Here is a 24068-nt window from a genome sequence, read left to right as displayed (position 1 = left end):
TTATTTTATTATAATCTTTTAAGTTTCTTTTAAATTATAGTATTGTATTACTTTTATATCTCTGGCTTGGGTATGTAGGTAATATTCACTTGTGTAGTCTTGTACTCCTAAGGCTAAGTATGTAGGCATATATATGTGTTTGGATGTGCGTGGGTGTGAGGGCACATGCACCCAAGTGTGCAAGGGCATGTTTGTGTGATCCAACCAAGGAACGTGAGATGAAGTCAATAATTATTATTGATTTCACTTACCTTTCTCCCATTTTCTCTTCTACTTTAGGCTCCTATGCCGGAGCTGTGATTGCAATGCCTTTAGCTGGCATTCTTGTACAGTATACTGGCTGGTCTTCCGTATTCTATGTCTACGGTATGTTGCATTTCTATACAATAGAGTTAAAAGAAATGTGCATAAACTAAAACACTATGATAGATCAGTGAATATACTGTGTAACTCATTATCTTTATTAAGATTCCTTTCCTTATATTCTGAGAAGATCAAGGAAATGATCTATCTCTGTGATTTTCTCTACATTGTTATTTATTGTTTTTAAAAGCAACCACATTGCTGATGGAAACGTTGTAATGTACGGTTTGTGTTGTCCTTGATTATAAAAAAATTAAATTAGCTCTTGATTCAAAGCTGAGTAAGAGGAAGAAGCTGGGCAGCACCCACTACTATTTTTGGTTACTGCTTTCTTGGTCATTTCCCTGATCCTGCTTCCTTAAGACTCAATAGGGGTAGAAAACTGAAAGGTGGTATTAGTGCTAATGCAAAAATTCAGTTTTGTGGTGAAATATTAGCAGTCAGCTGCAGCAGAAGCACATTTTAGTCCACATTTCTCCATAATTAAAGATTAAGCCCCAAGTAGAAAAAAAATGACACGAAACCCAAAGTCCAAACTCCCTTTCTGTTCACTTTCTAACCATAATCTGGAAGCTTACTAATTGAAAGTATCCCTATAGTTACTCTCTAAGAGACACTTTTTTTTTTGAATTTTTTAAAATTATTTTTTGGGGGGTACACCAAGTTCAATCATCTGTTTTTATTGAGACACTTTTTAATAAAGGGGAAAGAATAAGTACAAGAGATCTGGATTCCAACTGATGTTGTCACTGATTAACACCATTTTTGAACATGGGCAGGAGAATCTGAAAGATTAATGAAGTCATGGAGAGTAGAACAGTATCTGGCTGCTTCCAAATTTGCAGTGATTCATTCTCATTGTGAAATGTTCTCATCAAAGCAAATTCTTATATTTATCTGTGGAATGTTATTAAATGTACTTTATAGTAGGGGCTCTTATCCTGGTTCAAAAGCCATGATGGGTTTTGGATTCATGAATGCCCTAAATGGTAAGCCATACATGCATTAGTATATGCATTTTTGTCTTCTAGGGAGATCCTTTTTTTTTTTTTTTACCAGATTAATTCATATCTTTTATTTTATTTTTTTAAAAGCCCGTAGTTCAAAGAGGTTTACAGCACTTACTTACAGAGTATATAGTACAAGTTGGTATAGCCATCCATTAAAATTTCTAATTTGTACCTTCGTCCATTACTTAATTGAAGATGTGATGTGATTTTAAAGTAAGAATATTAATTTCCACAAAGGACTCATGGAAATCAACCTCATTATTTCAAGCTGTATCTCATTTAATAATTAACATTGGATGATACAAAGTTTAAATATTAGATAAGCTGAAAATATCATAGTACTTGCTTACTCGCTGTGTGTAACAAAAATTTGGTCTTTGAGCCACACATTCAATATTCATATTTTAAAAATTAATGAGATAAGACCCATATGGCAGCTTAAGTTAAAAAAAGATTATGCATATATAGCAATTAGCTGAGTGTCTGGCACTTTAGATGTATTCAGTTAGTAGAAATGATGATTATTATTAAATCACGGGAGCTCTCACTTATTGAGTCCTTATTTTGTGCCATCCACTGTGCTAGTTGCTTTATGCATTACCTCCTTTAACTTGTTTCCAACAATCTTGTAAAAAAAAGGAATGATCTCATTTCGCAGTGGAGATTTTCAGGGATTTGGTTACAGATTAGAAGATGTAGCTAATGAGTGACGCAGCCAGGATTTGAATCTGGGAGAGCCATATTCCATAACCACTACACTATACCAAAATTTCACACATATTCTGACTCCAAATTGTGTTTGCTGTCATGTTCAGTAATTAAAAGGGCTCAGCACATCAGGAGTTATGGTATTAAGGAACAGTTAGAGATTGAATAGGCAAAAAAAAAAAACCACCAAAAAACAACAAAAATAAATAAAACAACGGTATTAATAGAGATCAGGGGGAATTTAGATTGTTACCCAGGGGGAAAATAGAACAGTATGAGGCAAAAATGAAATGGCCAGTTGCTGGGAAACCAGAATAAATTATGTGAAAGTTTTCTATTATTAATGTTTCAGATTTATACTGCACAGAAAGGGCATATTTTAATGGTGAGCGTGCTAAATAAAGGGATGAAAAAGAACTTGCAATAGTCTGTTTATGGTATTGGAATTCATAACTTTCATCTGCCCAAACAATAATCAAGAGGCAATAGCATGTGCTGTGGTATACAGTCACATAAACTGCTAAATGTTACCACATTAATTCCAGGAGCCCATTTTTCATGTACAATTTCTATTCAGGATAAAACATTCTTCTAGATTTTATTTAATAGTCTGTTTACTAGATCTGGAAATGCTAACAGGAGAGGGAAATAAGCACTTCTTTTCCCTGGAAAAACAGACCACTGCCACATGTTAAAGACAGGCTAAAATAAAAGGATTCACTCCTAGCGAAATTTTTTGAAGACAGGAATTTTGTCTGGTTTATCATATTTCTGTCACTCAGCAGAGTGCTGGGAAGAGTGACTGTTCAGTAAATGTTTGTTGGGTGTATGAACATGTTCCAAATTACACCACTCAATAATTATTTATTGTGAGTTTCCTGTGTATCCACATTATGTAATAGTGATAGAAAGATAAAACTACAGGACCAACCTTCAGGGTGCTTAAAGTCTAGTGGCAAAAGACAAACAGAGATGGCTAGATTCTTTCAGAGAAACATAAGTTCGAATTCATATTCTGTAGAATGTCACAAAATTATTGTAATTTTATTCCTGCAAATGACTGTTAAATGGAAGTGTTTATGATGGCTTTTCCTTGATTTCCTCCTTTTGAACTTTTGCTTTCAGGAAGCTTTGGAATGATCTGGTACATGTTTTGGCTTTTGGTGTCTTACGAGAGTCCTGCAAAGCATCCTACTATTACAGAAGAAGAACGTAGGTACATAGAAGAAAGCATTGGAGAGAGTGCAAATCTTTTAGGTGCAATGGAAGTAAGAACTTTATTATGGTGTCTGTTCCTATTCTTGTTCTCCATCTCACCTCCCTTCGACCAACCAGATTATTTTATGAGTCCCTATTCAGTGACACTAATTTGGTATCAATCATGGTGATTTTCTTCATTCCATGCATATTCCCTGACCTAGAAACAATTGCTACTTCCTTCATCTGTGAGTTCTTTTTTTTTGTTTATCTTTTCTTAAGCATCTTTAAATCTCAACTGTATTATAGCTATGACTGTAAACCTCAGCAAGTTTTTAAAAACTGTTCAACATGGCTCATAATTGAAACAAATTCAACTAATATTTGTTAAATTTAGAGTACAGGCAGTGTCAAATCACCTAACACAGTCATGAAAAGGGCTATTTTTTCTTCACTGAATATTCTAAACCTAAGTTTTATACATGTGTATTTCTATGTGATTTAGTAAACACTGAAGCATTAGCTTGCCAACTATATGTAGCTAACTCGAAAAATATTCTTAATATAATATAACCCTTTTATTGATAAAATAGTACCAAATTTTTATGATTATTGTATGGAGATCAAGTATTATAAAGGTAAAGCTGTAAAGCCTTTCTCTGATTATGATTTAGTTTCTTGGACAGGATTTGCCAAGGTAAAGACAAATGCAATTCTATATCAATAACGTAAATATTTTAGTATGCATGTTAATACATCATAAATAGTAATTCATGAATAACCATCTGATGCTGTAAAAAAATAAAATAAAACAAAGCAAAAATAATGTGTTTAGGCAGGCTCAGTAATTCAGCACCTAATCAGTAACTCAGTTTCCTTACGCTAAGAGTTGGAAGTTACTGTGCATTGGCTGCAGAACCAATGCTCCTTATGCATTATTCTTCTCCTCTTTCTTTTAAAGGCTTCTACCCAACTTCAGTTGTATTCTATTTCAGCTCTGATTCTTTACTTCATTTGTTAGGGAAGGCCTGTCTTTGACATCTCATTCTAGGTAAAAACATCAGTCACCCATTGTTGCTGAGGATATCTTGGCCTTTAATGAATAATAAAAATGCCATATTGGATATCACTCAGAAGTGAAACCAGTACTTAAAAAAATCTTACATTATAATTGTTCCATTAGCTAAATAGACTGGCATTAGAACGTTCCCTTCCTGTTTCCTTATGTAAATAGACTGATAATTTCTTTCTAATGGTAGCTACTCAAGAAGCAAGTGGTGATGTGGGGATGGGGTGGATGTTGGCTGGTGCCAACCAGCTCCAGTTGCTCCGAATGGAATCTAAATATAGGCTAATCTATGGTGACTTCAGTACCTAGCTTCAATTTCTAGTCAAAAATAATCTCATTAACCCATATCTTCATTGATCAAATATACTTTTATTTACCAGTTCTTGAGAGGTTGTGTGTCTAGGTTAGGCATAAAATTTTTAAATCAATAAGAAATTTAGTTTAAGTGAAAACCAATTTCTGGAAATGACCCAAAAAAGAATAATTGGTAGATTGATAAAACAGTATAGATAAGCTCAAATTTCCCATTTTCTAGACCATACTGTTTTTCTAGACATAGTATTTTACTTCTTACTGATTTTTTTAACTTTCCTGAAGTAAATTTAAAAATGAGATCAAGTGGTAATAGGATTTGCACTTTATCTATTTCGAACTTTTTATTGTGATCAAGTTCAATATATAGCAAAAAGAATAAGTAACAGGAACATCCATTTATCCACTGCCTAGAAACAAAAGTGTTTAACAACTTGCCTTATTTATTTCACTTTTCTTTTCGCTGAATGATTTTAAAATAAATGGGGTGTCATAACACTTTACCCACAAATACATGCATCTCTAGAAAAATAAAAATATTCTTTCATAATCTAAGTACTATCATCATACTTAACACAACTGAAAATAATTCTCTAACATTATCTAATACCGAGATCATATTCAAGTTTTTGATACCCAATTTACCTAGTCAACATTCCTGTCTTTTGTAACCATTTGTTTTTAGTCTGGATCCAAATAAGGATCATATATTGCAGTTGACTCTAATGTCTCTTAAATCTCTATTTTTTCTTTAGAAAATAGTTAGAAAAATACACAAGTCATAAGCGAATAGCTTGCTGAACTTTTATAAGCTAAACACACCTGTGAAGCAAACAGCCAGTTCAGTAAATAGAATGTTATCAGAATACCATAAGCCCTCCTATAGCCACCAACAATTTTTTAAGGTATATGATTAGACACTTTTCTTTTACATTTGATGAAATGTTTTGCAGCCTGAAGAAAAAGTACTTAATGGAGATGATCCTGGTATGAATTAAAAATAACACCTTCTCAGCAGGAAAAAATTATTTTCTTCTTATAATGTTCCAAAGTTATTACTTATTCAAATATCATGCTATAATAAACATTCCTTTTTTGGTCATTTTCATTATCTTTGAAATAAGTATATTCGTCTGGCACCATTTTTCCAGAACATGTCAGAAAAAATTCTTTTAAACCTGCAGCTTTTGGATCCATCTATAATGGTGTCACTAAAACTTTTATCTAAAGTGGCAATACTCACTATTTATTATTAGGACAGGCTTTTGTTTTTCGATTTGTCACTTGCAATCACCATTATATATCTTCATACTGTATTGCTTTAAAGTGATCTATAAAAAAGTTTCATTTGACTCACAATCAATACTAGCAGTTGTGAGATTCTATATCCAGGAATACTTACTAAATCTGTGTAAAAAATGTTTGCCACCTCTTTTAGTAATTTGGTCAGGTTAAGAAATCAAAGCTAACATTAAACACAGTTATAGTAGGCTATTGTTTCTTCACCAAACAGTATTTCAGTGTTCAAAATAAAGAACTGAGACAGTGTTTGGGACTCTGAGAGATATTTTAAGGTCTAAAAATATTAGTCTTGGGGGAAGATACTTGCTTTATATTTGAGCATACACAGGATCTTTAAGTATACTAGGTATAATTTTTTCATGTGTCATAAGCAAAGCCAATCATATTTAAGAAAACTAGTTATGAGGTACCTGTGGTGTGCTGGAGAGCCAAATGCTTTAATACAGATGTACACCACGTGAACTTTACAGAATCTTGCACTCCAGTTTCACAGAATTTACACTGATATGCACTGGCTATCAAGAGAATTTGTAGTTAGGTAGTGTTATCATTGACTTTTGATAGGGTCTATAATATTGCACTCTTAATTTTTCTTATTTTTCTCCTCCTAACTATTGATACATTGAATTTTCAACATTTTAAATAAAATGTGACAGATACCAACAAGGTCATTGATTTGGCAGTGAGTTTTAGCTGAGACCTGATCTATCACTGCCAAAACAAAACAAAAATCTTGGAAACTAGGATCTATGCTTTTGGAATTACTCTTCTATAAATATAGAGGCTTGTATGTTTCTAAAACTAAATAAGTTTAATCAGAAGGAGAGACTAATGTCTTTTTTTTCCTTCTTCCAACAATTATTTATGCAGCTAAGGTTAACTAGACTGTGGCAATGAAAAATTCATCACCTCCTGCCTACGTCCTACTCATGTCCCAACATATACAGCCCAACAATGTGAAATATCTACTATTCCCATTTAAGTCAGAAAATATTATAATGATCAGAATGGCTCTCTTTTTGGGATTTCAGAAATTCAAGACTCCATGGAGGAAATTTTTTACATCTATGCCAGTCTATGCAATAATTGTTGCAAACTTCTGCAGAAGCTGGACTTTTTATTTATTGCTTATTAGTCAGCCAGCATATTTTGAGGAAGTCTTTGGATTTGAAATCAGCAAGGTATGTAAAATTTATCCTTCTTTAACTAGAGCATTATTTTTGTACTTAAGTGACTATTAAATTCCTTTACCAAGATTTTATCTTCTAAATTTTATGAGTTATTCATTTATTTATTCAACAAATAACTTCCAGTAAACAAAGACTCAGTAAGGTGTTCGAGTGCCGACTGCATTCAAATGACTGCTAGAAACTGCTCTTTGTTGCTGGGAATACAGACAGAATAGACCTAGTCTCTGCCCTCATGGAGCTTACATCTTGGTTGGAGTGGGCAGCAGTGTAGCTTTTTCTCTGTAAATAAACATAACCCCTTTTAAGTTTCAGGTCAACGACAATAAACAGTGAACAAAAATTATTTTATTAAAATGGATTTGTATTTGTATAATTATCAATCTAACTTTTCTTCAATACTCTCAGAAATCTGTCTGACTAAAAGATTTTAGGATAGCAAAAATATCTGAAAACATTCTTGTATGTTATTTATCCAGTTTAATCATTTAGCAAGCATTTGTTGAACATGATATGTGAAGATTTATGTGTTATATTCAGGAAAACAAAAAACAAAAAACCATGGTTCCTTTCCTCAAGAGTTCACAGCTTGGTGGTGTAGACAAAAATAATACATTTCCAATTACAGCACAGCATGCTCAATGCTATAGACATTTATTTGTAGCTATGAAAACATAATCATTTTGAGATTTTTAGAAGGATAAAATGAACATAAAAATACTACTTTATATTTTTATAAGGGTTTGAAATTTGCAGATTCCTTTCATATTCATGAACAACCTTATTTGGTCAACCAGCTGGGTAACTATCATCATTTCTTTTGAAATGATGGAGAAACAGAAACTAGGGGAGATATTTAAATTGCCCAAGGCCAAGCTAACAATAAGTGACAGAATCAAGTTTAAGTCCATGTCCTTCGATTTATGTTTCAATTCCCTTTACTACACCATTCAAATTCAGGTAAACCGTAATTCATTTAAGCATGTCACAAGTATTTGTTCAGTGCTATCTCTGTGCCGAGCCCTTTGCTGAATACATTTGTCTGTACTGGCCATGAACTTGCCATTTCTCTTCATGTCATTACATAAGTCCAGCTGGGCTCACTATTCATATTATGTCTCTACTTGAAAGACTATCTAAGGCCTGGAGCTGAAGAAAACCCGAGTTGAGGAGTAGCTATTCTAAGAGCTCTTTTGTAATTCCTGTTTCTAAGGAAACTGTTTCCTCCATTCCTGAGAAGAATGGCTGCTTTAGACAGGGCTCTTCTCTCTGGAGCTAATCAAACATTGCAGGGTAGCCTTTGGGAGCTCTGAGAGGTGTTATACTTCTCAACAAAGGCTGCTGGAGGTGTGAGTCCATTTTCACAATCTAGGACAAATATGACACTGAGAGGCTATTAATAAAGTCAGGTCTCGTGGGGGAGAGTGAAGGAGCCAAATGATGTTAATGAAACTGTGTGGTCATTCTGGCCTGTAGCTCCAATTAATGGAAAAGGCCTGAGTAAAAGCAATGATATTTTGCAAAAACTAAATATAATAACCAGTTATGTTGGTCTGATTCACTTATTATATTTTTAACTAAAATTTTGGATAAATTCTACACACATAGATTGGCCTGAAGATTTTGACTATACTGCTTAAAAAAAAAAAAAAAAAAAAAGATTACTGACTTACCTGAAAAATGTGAAAAGGAGGTGATGGAGGAAATAAAGCATGGGCTTTGGATCCAGGCTGACATAGTCCCAAATCCAAGCTCTGCAGGAGACTATTGTTACATAATCTTGGGCCTGTCCTTGAATAAAGTGTCATCTCAGTTCTCTTACCTGTAAATAATGGTATTAAGTCCATCTTTTAGAAGTGCAGCAAAATTTAAGTGAACTAAATATTTACATGGAGGATGGTTCTAACCAACCTTAGTTAAACTGAGTATCCTATAGACAAAACTATAAGTGCAATGGCTTTTTCATACACACACACACACTCTTTCTCTCTCTCTCTCACACACACACACACACACACACACACTCATATATAAAACCTCTCAACCCCTTGAGAATGGCATAACCCTTCTAAGTCACAGTTTCTTTGTCAATGCAATGAGAATAATAATATTAAAAATTTTCCATCTGAAGTGAGAGGGAGAATTAAATTGCTTGGATATTTAAGCTCTTTTAGAGTCATTTAATATCTCAATTAATCATTAACCATCTCAAGTCCTAGGTCATGACACCACAGTATACAGCATTATAAAATAAAACAGAATCTTTTCTCAAATCTTCATTAATCTATCTTGAAAGAGCATATTTATACAAATAATAAACATTTATCTAGTACTTACCGTTTTCCAGGAATTGCACTTCAAAGTATACTTAGTAAAAATCTTTCTTGGATCTTTAAATATATACAGAATTTACTAAGTCCATATGTGTGGTAATACACAATTAATATGTGTTTTATTTGTAATTTCTGCCCCCATGATGCCCAGATGACAATGTCTTATACATAATTATTGGTCAAAAATGTGTGTTGAATTGATGCTGGCAGGTTAGGTTTTAAATTGGGCCATTTAGTATGAAATTAGTACAGAAACTATATACTGCTGTTTGATAATGTGACCAAATACTGGTATTTGACAAGGAAAATGCCAGAAATTGAGAACTGATCTGCATTTTCTGGGCTCTTAATCTATAGAAACTAAATATAAAACTCATAAGAGGTACATATTTAAAATGGAATTAAGGTTTTAGCCTTATTATGAATTAAAAATGAATTTTAAAATAATCTCTTCAAGGTTTGTCGAATGTATTTCTTTTCTCTCTGACCCTGTCTCTGTCCTCTTTCTCTTCCCCTCTCTTGCTAATGATGAATTTTTGCGAACATGTTTAAGACTATAAAATGGATGCATAAATGTGAATCACTCTGCGATAAGATTCAGGATAGTTTACTCATAAACTCAAAATTTACTGACTCATAACAGAAAAAATATTATCTTACAGAAGATAAAAAGGGATCAAAGTAAATTTACTTAGCTTTTCTCATTTATTCTGTGGAAGTTATTGCTTATTCTGGGAATAAGTAATTGGTCATTTAGAGACAGTATTGTTTCCTTCCTTTGTCCATAAAGTGCTTATGAGACCATTAAATTGCCCACATTACTCATGGTCATGTTTTGTTTTTCATCAGGTTGGCATGCTATCTGCTGTGCCACACTTAGTAATGACAATTATTGTGCCTATTGGAGGGCAGATTGCAGATTTTCTAAGAAGCAAGCAAATTCTTTCAACTACTACAGTAAGAAAGATCATGAATTGTGGTGGTAAGTACATAAGTGATGTAAAGAACATGTTCTTATTTCACAAAGTTCTAACTGACATGAGTGAGTCAGTTTTTGCTATGCACATCAAATATGCTGTTAAATTTGCACCCTCACTGTTCAGTCATAATCATACTCATTCATAATCGTTCTTCCATTTTCAAATTTTCATAACTCCTAGTTTTTAAAAGTTGCATAACTATTTGCCCTTCCTACCATTGAAACTTAAGGTTGTTTTGATGTTTTTATTAAAACACAAGTCTTCAGTAACCTCTGTGCATAAATTATTACTGTTATTATTTTTAAGATAGACTCCCTGAAGTAGTTTGTTAGGTCAAATACTGATGTGTGGTCATTTTTAACAATTTTGATTCATTGGAAAAATTTACGTAAATTTCTGAAGTATTTTCATGTGTCTGTTTTTGAAGGTTTTGGCATGGAAGCAACACTGCTTCTGGTTGTTGGTTATTCTCATACTAGAGGCGTAGCAATCTCGTTCTTGGTACTTGCAGTGGGATTCAGCGGATTTGCTATTTCTGGTAAGATAATTTAAAAAAATATGTACTTGTAACATTCTGATTTTTGTTAGTGATAAAAAATCTATATATTCTACTTTACCCTTTAACATTTGGACTGTTGAGAAAGTTTACTCAACATATTTCCACTAGAAAATAAAAATAATGAAACATTTAGAAATTATTATTTGGATTTGTAACTACTCACTTTCCCCCTGCTTACCCTTACTCTTTTTTTTAAGTGAATATCTCCTCCTCTCTGTGGAGTGAGTATCACATATTAAGTATTGGAAGCAAATCATATCTCCTTCCATTCTCATTATATCCCTGAGTTAAATTATCAAAAAGTAGTTATTAAGCACATACTATGAACCTGGTATCTTTTAAGGAGGGTGGTGAGTGTGATAGAGGATATTCTCTAGTCACCTACTTCTGAGAGGTTTAGGATTCTCTGAGTCACATCTTATGTGTACATTTCAGGTTTCAATGTTAACCACTTGGATATTGCTCCAAGATATGCCAGTATCTTAATGGGCATTTCGAATGGTGTTGGCACATTGTCAGGAATGGTTTGCCCTATTATCGTTGGTGCAATGACAAAGAATAAGGTACGACAAAACAAAAGAGATATTCATTTGTAGAATGTTCTCACTCGTGGTTGGGAAAAGCATTAATATGTTCTCTTTGGCATTCTCTTTGTGATGTAGTCATCACACGTCTGAGTAGGGGAGATAACTGAGGTTCAGAAGAGAATTTCTCTCTAAGAACACTGAGGGAGCCCTCTTCCTCAACCAATGAGTGTTATGCTTTTCAATACCTTTTAATATTTCTGATATGCTTGGTGAGGCAAAACAACAACAACCTAGTTCTTTAGAATAGACAAGTGGAAGTCTTCTGAGCTTTATTTGTAAACATCAATTCAGGCTTCTCCGTAGTGATTGGTGGAAGAGTATTGTTATCAGCTATTTGTCTTTATAAGTAGAGCTTCGAAATTATGGTTTACTAAGAGGAAATAAAAGAAGTGGGAGAAAAAAATAAGTAACTTAATGGAAATTAAGAGAGATTATGAATATTTAAAAAATTAGCAGAACATAGATATATTTGGAATTCTATTTCAGAACTGCAGATCAAAAAATTTGTAAGTAATGGAAGCCATAGTATTATAGAACATTTCTATCACAGTATTTGCTTTATATAAGCAGAGCAGGGTTTTCCCCTGATGATAGCATTTTATGAAAAGCTTGATGGTGAAACATTCAGAGCTGTTAGGTTTTTTCAAACAGGGGGAGTATGTTTTCACAGTGCCACTTTTTGTCACCGCAGTCTCGTGAAGAATGGCAGTATGTCTTCCTGATCGCTGCCCTGGTCCACTATGGTGGAGTTATATTTTATGCAATATTTGCCTCAGGAGAGAAGCAACCTTGGGCAGACCCTGAGGAAACAAGTGAAGAAAAATGTGGATTTATCCATGAAGATGAGCTTGATGAAGAAACAGGGGACATTACTCAAAATTATATAAATTATGGTACCACCAAGTCTTACGGTGCCACAACACAGGCCAATGGAGGTTGGCCTAATGGTTGGGAAAAGAAAGAGGAATTTGTACAAGAAGACGTACAAGACTCATATACTTATAAGAACCGAGATGATTATTCATAACAAAGCTAATTGCTGGATTTATTTTTAGTGTTTGTGATTAAATTAATTGTGATTGCACAAAAATTTTTAAAAAATGTGGTGTAAACATGTAAACATATCAACCAGGCAAGTCTTGCTGTAAAAATGAAATCAAAACAATCTCATGAAGTTACCATCAAGTGCAATCTATAGAAGTTGTAAAATTCCATCATTTCCATTCAAGTCATCCATTCTTGCATTTGTGATTTAAAGATTGACTGGTCAAAATCATAGAAGCAAATAGTTACTCATTGAATTCACATGAGCTAAAACTCATCACCATTTAATAAAGCACAACTAAAACAGTTGGCACATCCCATCCTACAAAGGTTAGGAAGCCAAAGCTACTTGATCATGCAAAATGCACTTATGTACTTGTTACACTGTATGGCAAGATATTTGCAGAAGTCCTGTTAAAAAAAAGTGAAGTTGTCATGTTGGCTGCATCAGGTGTTGGCAACATTTATGAGTATAATTTATGGAGTTGAGATATCTCTCATGCAGAGAAGAATGTTGTGGGCTAGCAACTAGCAAAGTGTACTAAATAATTGTTGTTATTACATAATGTAGAATATTTTGTTGATTCTCAAGAGGAATATCTTGCAGTGTTTTATATGAAATGCTTGGGCACAAACACTTATATCTGTGAAAAAGAACTTGTAAAGTGAGGGGTATGCTTCATGTTCTTCCATTCATTTACCTAACAGTATAAAACACTTCACACTTCAATAGAATCTGACTTTTCATGTAGCATATCACATAACTTTTTTGCAAAAAATATTAAAAATAGACTTCAATGTATTTTTTATTACAACTTTGTACTGGTTGTAACTTGCATTAGGAAAAAAAAAGATGCATACACCATAAAGAATCTAATAAGAGATTTACTATGGAGATATAGCCCTTTAAATGCAATATTAACAAAAAAAAAGAAATAGAAATGATATAGATATCTTTCTTCCTTAATAATTAATATATATGAAACGTGCCATAGAGCTATATATAATATGAAAAGATAATAGAGATATTGTAAGTAGACGATTTTATTATTTAAATCCCCGTTAAAATATTTGTCTTAAATACATAGGACAATAAATTATATTAAAATTATATCTATATATATCTGTATATCTTATACATATCCATACACAGATACATAATAAACAATCTTCACCAAAAAACCAAAAATAGCATACACCTAATGTTGGGTTAGGGGACTGCAATTTCTACTTTCATAGAGTCATAGAATTTTAGATGGGGCAGAGGCATTTTGCTTGTCATTTCTTAATATAACTCAACAAGAATTGCAACATTTGTGTACCGAGCAATAAGTGCAATGCATAAAATTTCCTGTATGTATATTATCTTCATTTTGCTTGTGGTAGCTGTTTGGGTGGTTGGAATGATTTTTTTCCTTTAAAACATTAACATCAGACCTCTTTATAATGTTCTAAAATGACAACAATGCATTTCCCAATTCAACTTAAAATATTATTGGTGTGTTTAATTGTCTATTCTGGATATTTGATCTGTTCATTGTATTGTGCTAGTGACTGGAGGCCCTGCTAATGCAAATATAAAACATAAAGTTTGTTTTAAAAATGCAGACCATTCTTGACCTTAAGATAATAAAAATATCTTTTGCTTTGTGTCTCAAAGTGATGTAATGTGATCATCGCTTTTGTTGTGTTGAATGAAAAGATGTGGACTATCATTTTGTTGCTGAAAAAAAAAGTGTTAATAAAATGCTCTATTTATCCTTTTGCAAAAAACCAATACATTAATTTGGGTTTGTTTTATGTCTTTGTAGCTTGGCTTTGTATAGTTTAGCTTGTGTACGTCCCAATGAAATCAAATGTAGGCTCAAGAATATCAGCCTTTTTGGCCTCTTGAGGTTTAATGGAAGAACGTGGCATTGTGTAGATTGTGTGGGATGTGGTTCCCCAAAGAGACTTTTACATCAAGAAATAGGTCTTTGAGTCAAATTCTATCAATGACTCTCTTCTCACAACTTGTGCTAAACTTTAAAAAAATTAGGAATAAAGCTCAAAAGTTGTCAGGTCAGTTGATGCTACCTAATTTTGATTGTACGTGTACATTGTGCTGTAACTGCCCTATTTTGTGTGGAGTATCTTATGTAACGCCACAAGGACCCTCCAAAGTAGATACACTTTTTATATCCAGATTACAAATGAAGGAACTGAAGCTCAGAAAGCTTAAATAACTTTCCCAAGGTAAAATTGAATCATGAAATTTTAGTATAATGTGTCAGCCAAACCAGCAAATAATGCGCAAGATTTCTCAGGGAAGCCAATGGAATGTCTGTCACTGGAAAGTTGATCACTTGCTCTGATTCCCAATTTTACAGATATGTAGAAAGGGAAACCATCATTATATAACTTTGGTAACTGAGATTCCTAGAACTTATTACTTAAAGGGACTTTTATGGGATTATTTAGTTGACACCCCTTATTTAACAAATGAAGACACTGAAGGTCAGTAAGGGAAACTGACTTGATCAAGAGGACACAGGAGATACTATGGATTTGGAAAGGAGTCATGATGATTAGCTGTGCTTTTGCTTTTATTTTTATTTTTGAAACAGATTTTTGCTTAAGGAATTAAGAATATTTATTGGCTCAACCACTACTCCCTATCCACCACTCACATAACCTCAGAGTGGGAGATGAGGGAATATATTTTCTCTTCCCGGAATCCTCTGCATAAAGAAAAACCAGCCGGAGATCTAGCCTGATTCTTAAGGAGGCCCACATGCCACTTTTATATAACTTGATGGCAGGAATAAAAATGTCTTAATCTAACACTCTATAATTTTCCCAATTCCATGATATAAAAGTTTATAGTTCCTATAAGAAAACTGTTCTAATGATGTCGCTAAATATTACCACTGGCTACACTCATTTACTCTGATCTCAATCATGCAAAGTCATCTTCCCTTTCGTTTTCCTTCTCATCACAATGCCCACCCCCATCTATACCGTCGTATGTGTCTAGTATTTTGTAATTTGCAAAATGCTTTCCCACGCATTCTCTCATTCTATCCACACATCTGCCTTGTAAAATTGAAAGGCTGCCTACCAATATTAGTATTTCTGTTCTCCAAGTAAGGGAACTGGGTCTAAGCAGTAGAATTAACTTCTTAAAGATTTCCCAAGCAGGATTAGAACAAGAATACAGACTATCTGGCTACAGCAAGAGAGTAACTTATTTTTTACTTTTAAATCACTTTATTACTCTTCTGATTATAAATGTAGGATGGGGGAGGGGATCTTCATTAAGGAAAGAATAGTATTAAGAACAGTGAAAAAAGGTTAATCAAAAATCTTACTACCTAGAGATAAGCACTGTTAGCATTTTTAGGTTATTTTCTACAAAAATACACAGAAAACTCCCATATACTTTGTGATTTGCAAATTTGAAGTCATACTTGACCTACTGTTGCCAACTACTTTTTTTCATTTAACAGTATGGCATGCATATTTTCCTTTTTGAATACTAGATTTCTATAATCTAATATTCTATTATATAACATGTGCTATATTTAATCTATTTGTTTGCGTGATACCTTAGTAATGAACACTTCATTTTTGCACCCTTTTCCTTTTATCTTTCTGCTTGTGTGGTGTTTTGGGGAAATGTGAAGTCACATATACATATACCTTAGTTTCTATAACCATGGTGGATATTTAAGTTACTATTTGTAGTTTATTGTTCCTGTGTTTGTCTACAGAAAGTGCTACTGGCAATTAGCTTTTCTGGGGTTCCTTTACTAGTTCACTTATTCATTCAGTAAATGCCTACGAAGCAGCTACACTGTGCAATTAGGGGGGATACAGTGGGGAGAAAACTGCCCCTGCTCTTTTGAACCCTAAAGTCCAGTCCCCTTCTTGAGGTGTTAGCAACACCCCAGCTGCCCAGTCAGACCACACAGATGTGATGGAGAGATGAAGCTCCTGGACACCAGAGACTTGCTAATCTCTCTGAGAAAGGATTTTTTCTTAATCCCCCAAAGACCTAAAATGGGCTGCATTCAATGTGCTCCCTATGTCATTTTTTAAAACGTTTCAGGTGATGAAGCTTTTCTCAGCCTCAGAGGTGCCTGTGCTTCAGGGAGCCTGGGCTGTGGAGTGGAGATGGGATGGGGGATCAGCACCAATTATCTCCAGTGCCTGACTCTCTGCAAGAGGCGAGAGGGGTGAACTGAACTTCTAAGTGCATTTTTTTCTTCTCCAAGTTTCTTTCTGTTGGTGCTCCTCCCCTGGGTTTCTAAGGACCTATGTATTTTCGCTTTTCCTTTTCCCCCCTCATCTGCATGCTGCTTCCCTAAGTTTTAACCACAGATAGTGGCTATTGACATTTAATTCTACTGTAGTGATGTAATTAGCAGGTTTTTCTTTCTTTCTTTCTTTTTCTCTCCATCCTCATCTCAAGCAAGACCTTAAAACTCAATTTTCATTCAGCAGCTGTCAAAAGCACTTTATCTGTGACGGTTGTTGGCCTATGCTATACAGTCCCTTAAAATGCTCAAGCTTGTCCAAGCTTTCGCCTGAATGCAGCAGGCACCTGAAAGCTGCACAATCTGAACTATTACCCTGTTCCTTGTCCAAATTCAGTAGCTTTTATGGAATGAAACCCTTGAGAAACCTCTCCAGTTTTGTTAAATCACATTTGAGGACACGTTTTATTACTTTGCTTAATGTGCATTAGATAAAGATCCTTGCATTTCTAAGAGTTTGAGGAATTCTTTTCCTGATGCATTAGAGCACTGTCAACAATGGGCTAGGAAAGGACCTGGGATTCAACCATGGCTCCACTGTCTGCTTCTCAAGGAGCTTAGAGACGCACTTATTGGCTCAATTGTTGCTTTTATCTCCCTTTCTCATTTTCGTTTAGTTTTCATCTTTTACTGTTTGTTGGTTTGTTTAGGTGTTATTTACCTTTGACTTTATTTTGAAAAAGGATGCGAATAAGGGATCAAGTATAATAATTATGATAATAGGAATTATTTATAGTTTATGAAATGCCAGATACTATTCTCAGGGTTTTATGTGTATTAACATAACATTCACAATAACACTTGGTCGTAGATGCTACTATCAACTCCATTTATAAATGAGGGAACTCTGGCACAAAGAAGTTAGGTAACTTATCCGAGGTCATACAACCAGTGGAGTAAAGTTAGAAAGTGAACACAAGCCATCTGGCTCCAAACCCTGTACTCTTCACTACTATCCACTGCCTCTAAATAGTGGTGTGACTTTTGGAAGTTACTTAACTCCCCCGAGGCTTAATTTTTTCATTTGTAAAATGACAATCTAACACCTCATCAGTAGCTGGTTTTGCAATTAAATCAAATAACAAAGAGATTGTTAGCACAGCAAGCTGCACGTAGTAAGTGTTTAACAAATGTCCTTTCCCTTTCCCCTTCCTCATTATACTAAGTAAATATTAGGTATTAACTCTTCCATTATAATTTCAATGTCAGATTCATCAAAGTGGACCATTTTGGAAACTATCTCTAGAGAAATTTTTATTTTTACCATAACTAAATTACTCAGACTGGTTCCCTAAATTATTTTTTTTGTATGATATCAGTTATGTGACACAAAACAAGGGTAGACTATTAAACACTATTGGATGCTATTTATGTAAAATATATACTTATACAAATTTAAGAAAATATGTACTGCATAGTAAAAGGATAAAGACATAGATTGGAAGGATACACACAAAAATATTCATAGTGGTTGCATCTGGAGAAGAAGGAAGAGAATAGACCTGCAAAAAGTATAAAAGAAATTTCAAAATTGTCATCTTTTAGTTTCAAAGACAATCTGAAGCAAATATGAGAAAATATCAATATTTGTTTATTCTTGGAATTCACATATGGCTTTTTATTATATTTTCATGGTATTTTGTTATATTTTAAAGTATAAAACAAGCAAACCAGATAAGATATATTTCCCAGTGAACACAAGTCCTATTTCTCTCCAGTTTTTTTTTTTTTTAAATCTCTGGGATGCCAATGAAGATATTGTCACAATCTTCAAGAGTATCTGACAGTTCTCTGAAGCCATAGAATTTAATACAACAGCTTTGGGAGAATGTTCTTATTTTATAAAGTCAAGGTAAAGGTAGAATTATATGCATTTTACGAACAGATTTATGAATCCAAATGAAGTTCTCCTGCACAAAGCCAACAAAAGTGTGCATGAGAATAAATGTCACAGATGAAAGCCATCGTTCTGACAGATCTCATCATAGTCTATTGGACTGCTTCTCAAAGATTAAAAAAAAGGAGTATGGGTGGGTGGAGGGGCATGTCTATCACCATGAATTCCGGGTGGAAATTAGTATATTGCCATTAGTCTAGAGGCACATTAACTTTTTCAATTTCCGTTGCAATAGGATCACAGAAAAAAAAACCAGAATTGTTTAGGTTCAATCCCTAGACCTGCCACTGCCCCTTTATGTAATTCAAGGCAAGTGATGTTGGCTCCCTGGGCTTGGGCTTTCCCATCTGGAGAACAAAGGGATTGGTTATCCTGAGTGGTTTTTGAACATCCTGCCAGCTCTGAGGCTCTGAAATTTTCTGACTTTAACTCTCGCTGACAAATAGCTGATTTTCTCAAGTTAACTTGATGAAATATTATAATTGTTCTCAGAGTCCCGCTAAATAGAAGACTAAATGTTTATCTTCTGCTTACATTCCTATTGGCTTTTTATTTTAGTTTTTTATTTTTTTAAGCTCTTTATTGGAATATAATTGCTTTACACTGTTGTGCCAATTTTTGAGGTACACCAAAGTGAATCATCTGTATTTATATATATATCCCCATGTCCCCTCCCTCCCACAACTCCCTCCCACCCTCTCTATCCTGGCCCTAGCCACCCATCTCAGTAGCTAACAGGATGGACACTGTTGGAGTCTCCCTTCATCCTAGTGGGCTTGTTACTGTGATGCTCTTTTCATCCTGACTTGAGATTTGGGAATTTCATGAAACCGCTTATTAACTAACCACCCTGTCATGAGTTGAAATACTTGTATGAAAAACATGAGTCAAAGTTTCTATAACACGTCACACTCACCTTTTCCTGGTTTAATGGAATATATTATAGAGTCCTGGCACTGGAAAAGATGTAAATACATGCTCAAACCCCTTCCTTCTATAGATGCAGAAGCTGTAGGTAGAAAAGTGAAAAAACAGGCTCAAGTCTACCCAACTAGTTAGTGGCAGAGGGGGTAACTTGGACTTACATCTTGGGATCCACAACAGTATTCTTGAGATTAAACACACACACACACTCTTTCATTAAGTTAGTTTTTCAGGAAATAAATATTTATTGAGAATGTATCATATGGCTGGTCCTAGGAATAGAGTGGGGACAATGACTAAATGATTCCTGCCTTCATAGAACCCTTACTACAGTGGGGTGACAGATGCTAAAAATAATGAACAAAAAAAATCTATTACAATTGTGATAGACGCTATGAAATAGAAATATAGGTGCTCTGAGGATTTCAAATGCGGGACTTGATCTAGTCAATGTGTTGAGGAAAATTTCTTCACAGATGTGACATACAACGTGAGACCTCAGAGGTAAGGAGGAATTAGCCTGGCAGAGCCCTCTAAGAAGACAGTTTCAGAAAGAGGAAAGGGTGTGTGCAAAGACCCCAAGGTGGAAAGAGCTTGCTAAGTTTTTTAGTACTTAGTGTTAGCCCTCCCCAAATATTAATGAGTATACATGGGATTTAACTAATACATAGAAATGCTAATCAGCTAATGCTTAAATCTAGCATGCTAAAACATTTTTTTTCAAGTGCTACAATATTTGCCTATGCATTCCCTCATTCAACATCTATTAAGCTATGTGCAGGCCTGCATTGCACTATGAGGACACAAGAATGAATTAGACATGGTCTCTGCTCTTGAGAAACCCATGATTTAGAGGAGAAGAATGATGTACATAGAAATAGGTATAGAATGTCATCAGAGCAAATGAAAGAGGTCTTCATGTATATAGAATCTTTCATCTGGGCAGCAACTCTTGCATATCAACACATATTCACAATTATTCCTTCCATAAATATACCACTTAAAAGTTTTCAGAACACTTTTACATGTGATGTATCACAATTTGCACTTAGACACTTGTTTGTTTATAACTTTAGTGTATATTTCTCCCACTAAACCATAAATGCTATGAAGTATATCTTTTGTTCTCTATACTATATTCAAGGTCTAAAATAGATTAAGAACTCAACTAATAATTAATGGAAAATGCATGGTCATATTTGATATGTACAGAAAATTATACAGGTAGGCAGAAAGATATTATCCTTATTAAATTAATTCTTCTTTCCAGAAAGGAAGACAGAGAAAGAGAGAAGACATAGAATTAGAATTTGAAAGTGGAATAGATGTTTGTCCACCTTATAAGTGGAGAACAGGTATAGAGGCAGAGCCCCCATCATTAGCAGATCATGGGGGTGCATATACCATGGTGTGTCTGGAGGAGTGAGTGTGATTGGACTATCAAGTGTGCTTAGGAGCAGATATGAGGCTGGATATGATGATTAAGTTGGTCGTGCAGTGCCGTAGATGCCAGGCTAAGGTACTCAGATGTTATTTCATGGTTGAAGGAATTTTAAGTGTGGCCTGAGTGATCATATCTGTCTGGTAGAATACTGCACAGGAGTGGGGAGAGACTGGAAGCAGGTTCTGTACAAGAGTGTCAAGGAAGGCATGGGCAGAGGTTGGGGGAAGAGGGCATGCCCTGGGGACCGTGGTGTATTTCTAGATGTCCAGACAAAAGCTTCTCATATTCATGTCCATGTCTACCCACCCACAACTCAAACCCTAGAGCAAGATGTGGATAATGGAAATATATTAACAAATACACAATTCATGCTTTCTGCACCTTGAATAGTGATTTCAAGACAGTGTGATCCACTTGTCCCTGGCTTCCACAACTCTAGACGTAAAGAACCATGCACAATATTTCTGAGATAATACTTTTTCTTCTTTTTCAAAATTCTGTATGAAACTCAAGGTTTATATGCAAGAAGAAAGATATCTCAATATTGACTTTGTTTTCTCTCTCATGTCAAGGGGCATATTTATTCCAGAAGTGTCCCCAAGTTAATCTTTCCTCAAGGAAATTGATGCATTCAACTAAGGGAACAATAAACTTGCCCTAATGGTAGATTCACGTTAAGCTTTGGCCATATCCCCATTAGTTTTTGTGTTTTCCCCCTCACCCCCCCACCCCCCACCTTATTTCTTCCTTTTTCCTTGACAGAGCATAGTTGTTCATGATGCGTCTAGAAACATAAATGAAAACTTGATGCATCACCAGAGGGCTTTCAAGGTCAAAAATCACACTTCTTCATCAGTAACGATGGACATTGTGGTTGCCTGTATTGGGATTTATTAAAACAAAAACAAAAACAAAAACAAAAACATAGAAAGGGCGGGGTGATCGAAACTATCCCCCTCACTAGTGGTTGCCAAGCGCAATGTTATGAGCACTGGACTTGCCTCCACATCACACCTCTAATAATGAATCAGCAACCACTTCATTTCTCTGGGCTCAGTATCCTCATTTGCAAAATGGGAAAAACAATGCATATTTCACTGAACTGGTAAAAATTAAGTGAGATAATTTGATTTGCATGTTTTGTAAACCTTTATAAGGTGTCAAACAAATGCAGGAATCAGGTTCCATTTGGTTGAAGGTAATACTCTCGCAGAGGCTCCCAGTAAAAGGGAAGTATAAACTGGATGAAGTATATTAGACCACGAGTAACTATGAATATTTTATGGTATATTACAGATTTTCAAAGTCCCTCCAGACATTCTCTTTTATTTGATCCTCACTTCAATGCTGTGAGGCAGAGTGGAGAAGGATCATTACTCCCCCTTTTCTTCCAAGTGAAAAAAATTAAGACTCAGAGAGAGAGAGTATTTGATTTGTCCAGTCTGGGGTTAGAACCCAGGACTAGTGCTAATTTGAATACACCACAGTACTCATTCTTAGATGAGGCAGACCCAAGTGACATAAGTCCCAAGATGGGTGGTAGTTGGGAAGAGCTGATCTTGAGGAAGGGTAGGTTTGGTAGGGAGACCCCTGGGTGGCGGTGGGCAGGAGCAGCCACGTGACTGCATGGAACCCTCGTGTGGGGTGAGGAGAAAGGTGGGGAAGAAGGGAATCAGGCTGGTGCATCATGCTTTCCTCTGCTCACTGACAGCAAGTTACTTTTATTTCCATGCAGCCCTTATTTATCAGTCTTCTTATTATTTGTGCCTAAGTTAGTGTTTCCCAGTGAACTCACTGAAGGTAGGAATCATGTCTTATTTCTTTTCAGATATTCCCATGTTATCAAAAACTATGCCTCCCACCGAATAAATACAAAATGGAGAGGAGGGAAGCTCAGAATACCTTTGAACTAGTTTCTTCTTGCTATTGTAATGAAGTACCACGAAGTGGGTGGCTCAGACAGCAGAATTTTATTGTCTCACAGTTCTGGAGGTCAGAAGTCTGAAATCAAGGTGTTCCTGAAATCAACAGGAACACGTTCTTCCTGAAGGCACTAGGGGATGATCGGTTCCAGGTCTCTCTCCTAGTTTGGGGTATTTCCTTGGCTTATTGACAACATAACTCCAATCTTCACATGTCATTCTTCTCCCTGTGTGTGTGTCTGTCTCCACGTGGAATTCCTTTTCTAAAGATACTGGTTACATTGGACTGGGGACCCACCCTAGTCCAGTATGACCTCATCTTAACTAGTTACATCGGCATTGGCTCTATTTCCAAATAAGGTCACATTCTGAGGTACTGGAGGTTAGGACTTCTACATATGAATTCAACCTAGAACAACATTCCTTTGCTGTTAAGAGAGCCTACCAGGCTGTGCATTTTTCAGAGCTTGTTCAATTGGTGATCACAAAGCAGGTATTTTTAATATTCTCTCTCCATTACTCCTCTTTACTATGGGTAATAAGACTCTTGCAAAATGTAGCTACATTTGGCTTATTGTGGGCATTGGTTTCCCAGCATTTTCTCTAAGACATGCAGTAATGTGACCATCTGATCTTATCACTAACATGTCCAGAAATGGGAGAGTGAACATGCATTCTGGACCGCGGGGAAAACATCACAGAGACACCGCATGGCCATTCTGTTGACAAGGAGTCTGTCTGACAAGACACGTTGTCGATCCCCTCAAGGATCAGATGGCAGAAGTCCTAGATCAAAGGGCAAGAAATAAAATGAGCACTGAAGACAAGGGCATGAAACAAGTGTACTTGGCTGTGTGACTGGTATCTCAAATCACTCAGGAGGCTGATTTCTTCCATTTGGCAGTTTGTGTCTTACTCTATGCTTAATGTCA

At 35.1% G+C, this 24068-nt stretch overlaps 1 protein-coding gene across 1 annotated transcript in view; it reads left to right on the top strand.

Moving 5' to 3' along the window:
* SLC17A6 (solute carrier family 17 member 6) overlaps positions 1-14258 on the top strand; it is a 38233-nt gene extending 23975 nt beyond the window's left edge. Inside the window, exons 6-12 of the mRNA XM_057749918.1 lie at positions 280-366; positions 3207-3349; positions 6993-7142; positions 10331-10463; positions 10889-10999; positions 11456-11583; positions 12299-14258. Coding sequence (XP_057605901.1) covers positions 280-366; positions 3207-3349; positions 6993-7142; positions 10331-10463; positions 10889-10999; positions 11456-11583; positions 12299-12634 — 1088 coding nt within the window. The 3' untranslated portion in view covers positions 12635-14258. The remainder of the gene's footprint in view (positions 1-279; positions 367-3206; positions 3350-6992; positions 7143-10330; positions 10464-10888; positions 11000-11455; positions 11584-12298) is intronic.
* The last annotated feature ends 9810 nt before the right edge of the window (positions 14259-24068 follow it).

This window comes from Hippopotamus amphibius, chromosome 9 (assembly GCF_030028045.1).
Source record: "Hippopotamus amphibius kiboko isolate mHipAmp2 chromosome 9, mHipAmp2.hap2, whole genome shotgun sequence".
In the NCBI taxonomy this organism is placed as follows: domain Eukaryota; kingdom Metazoa; phylum Chordata; class Mammalia; order Artiodactyla; family Hippopotamidae; genus Hippopotamus; species Hippopotamus amphibius.
This window is presented reverse-complemented; position numbering and strand designations above follow the sequence as displayed.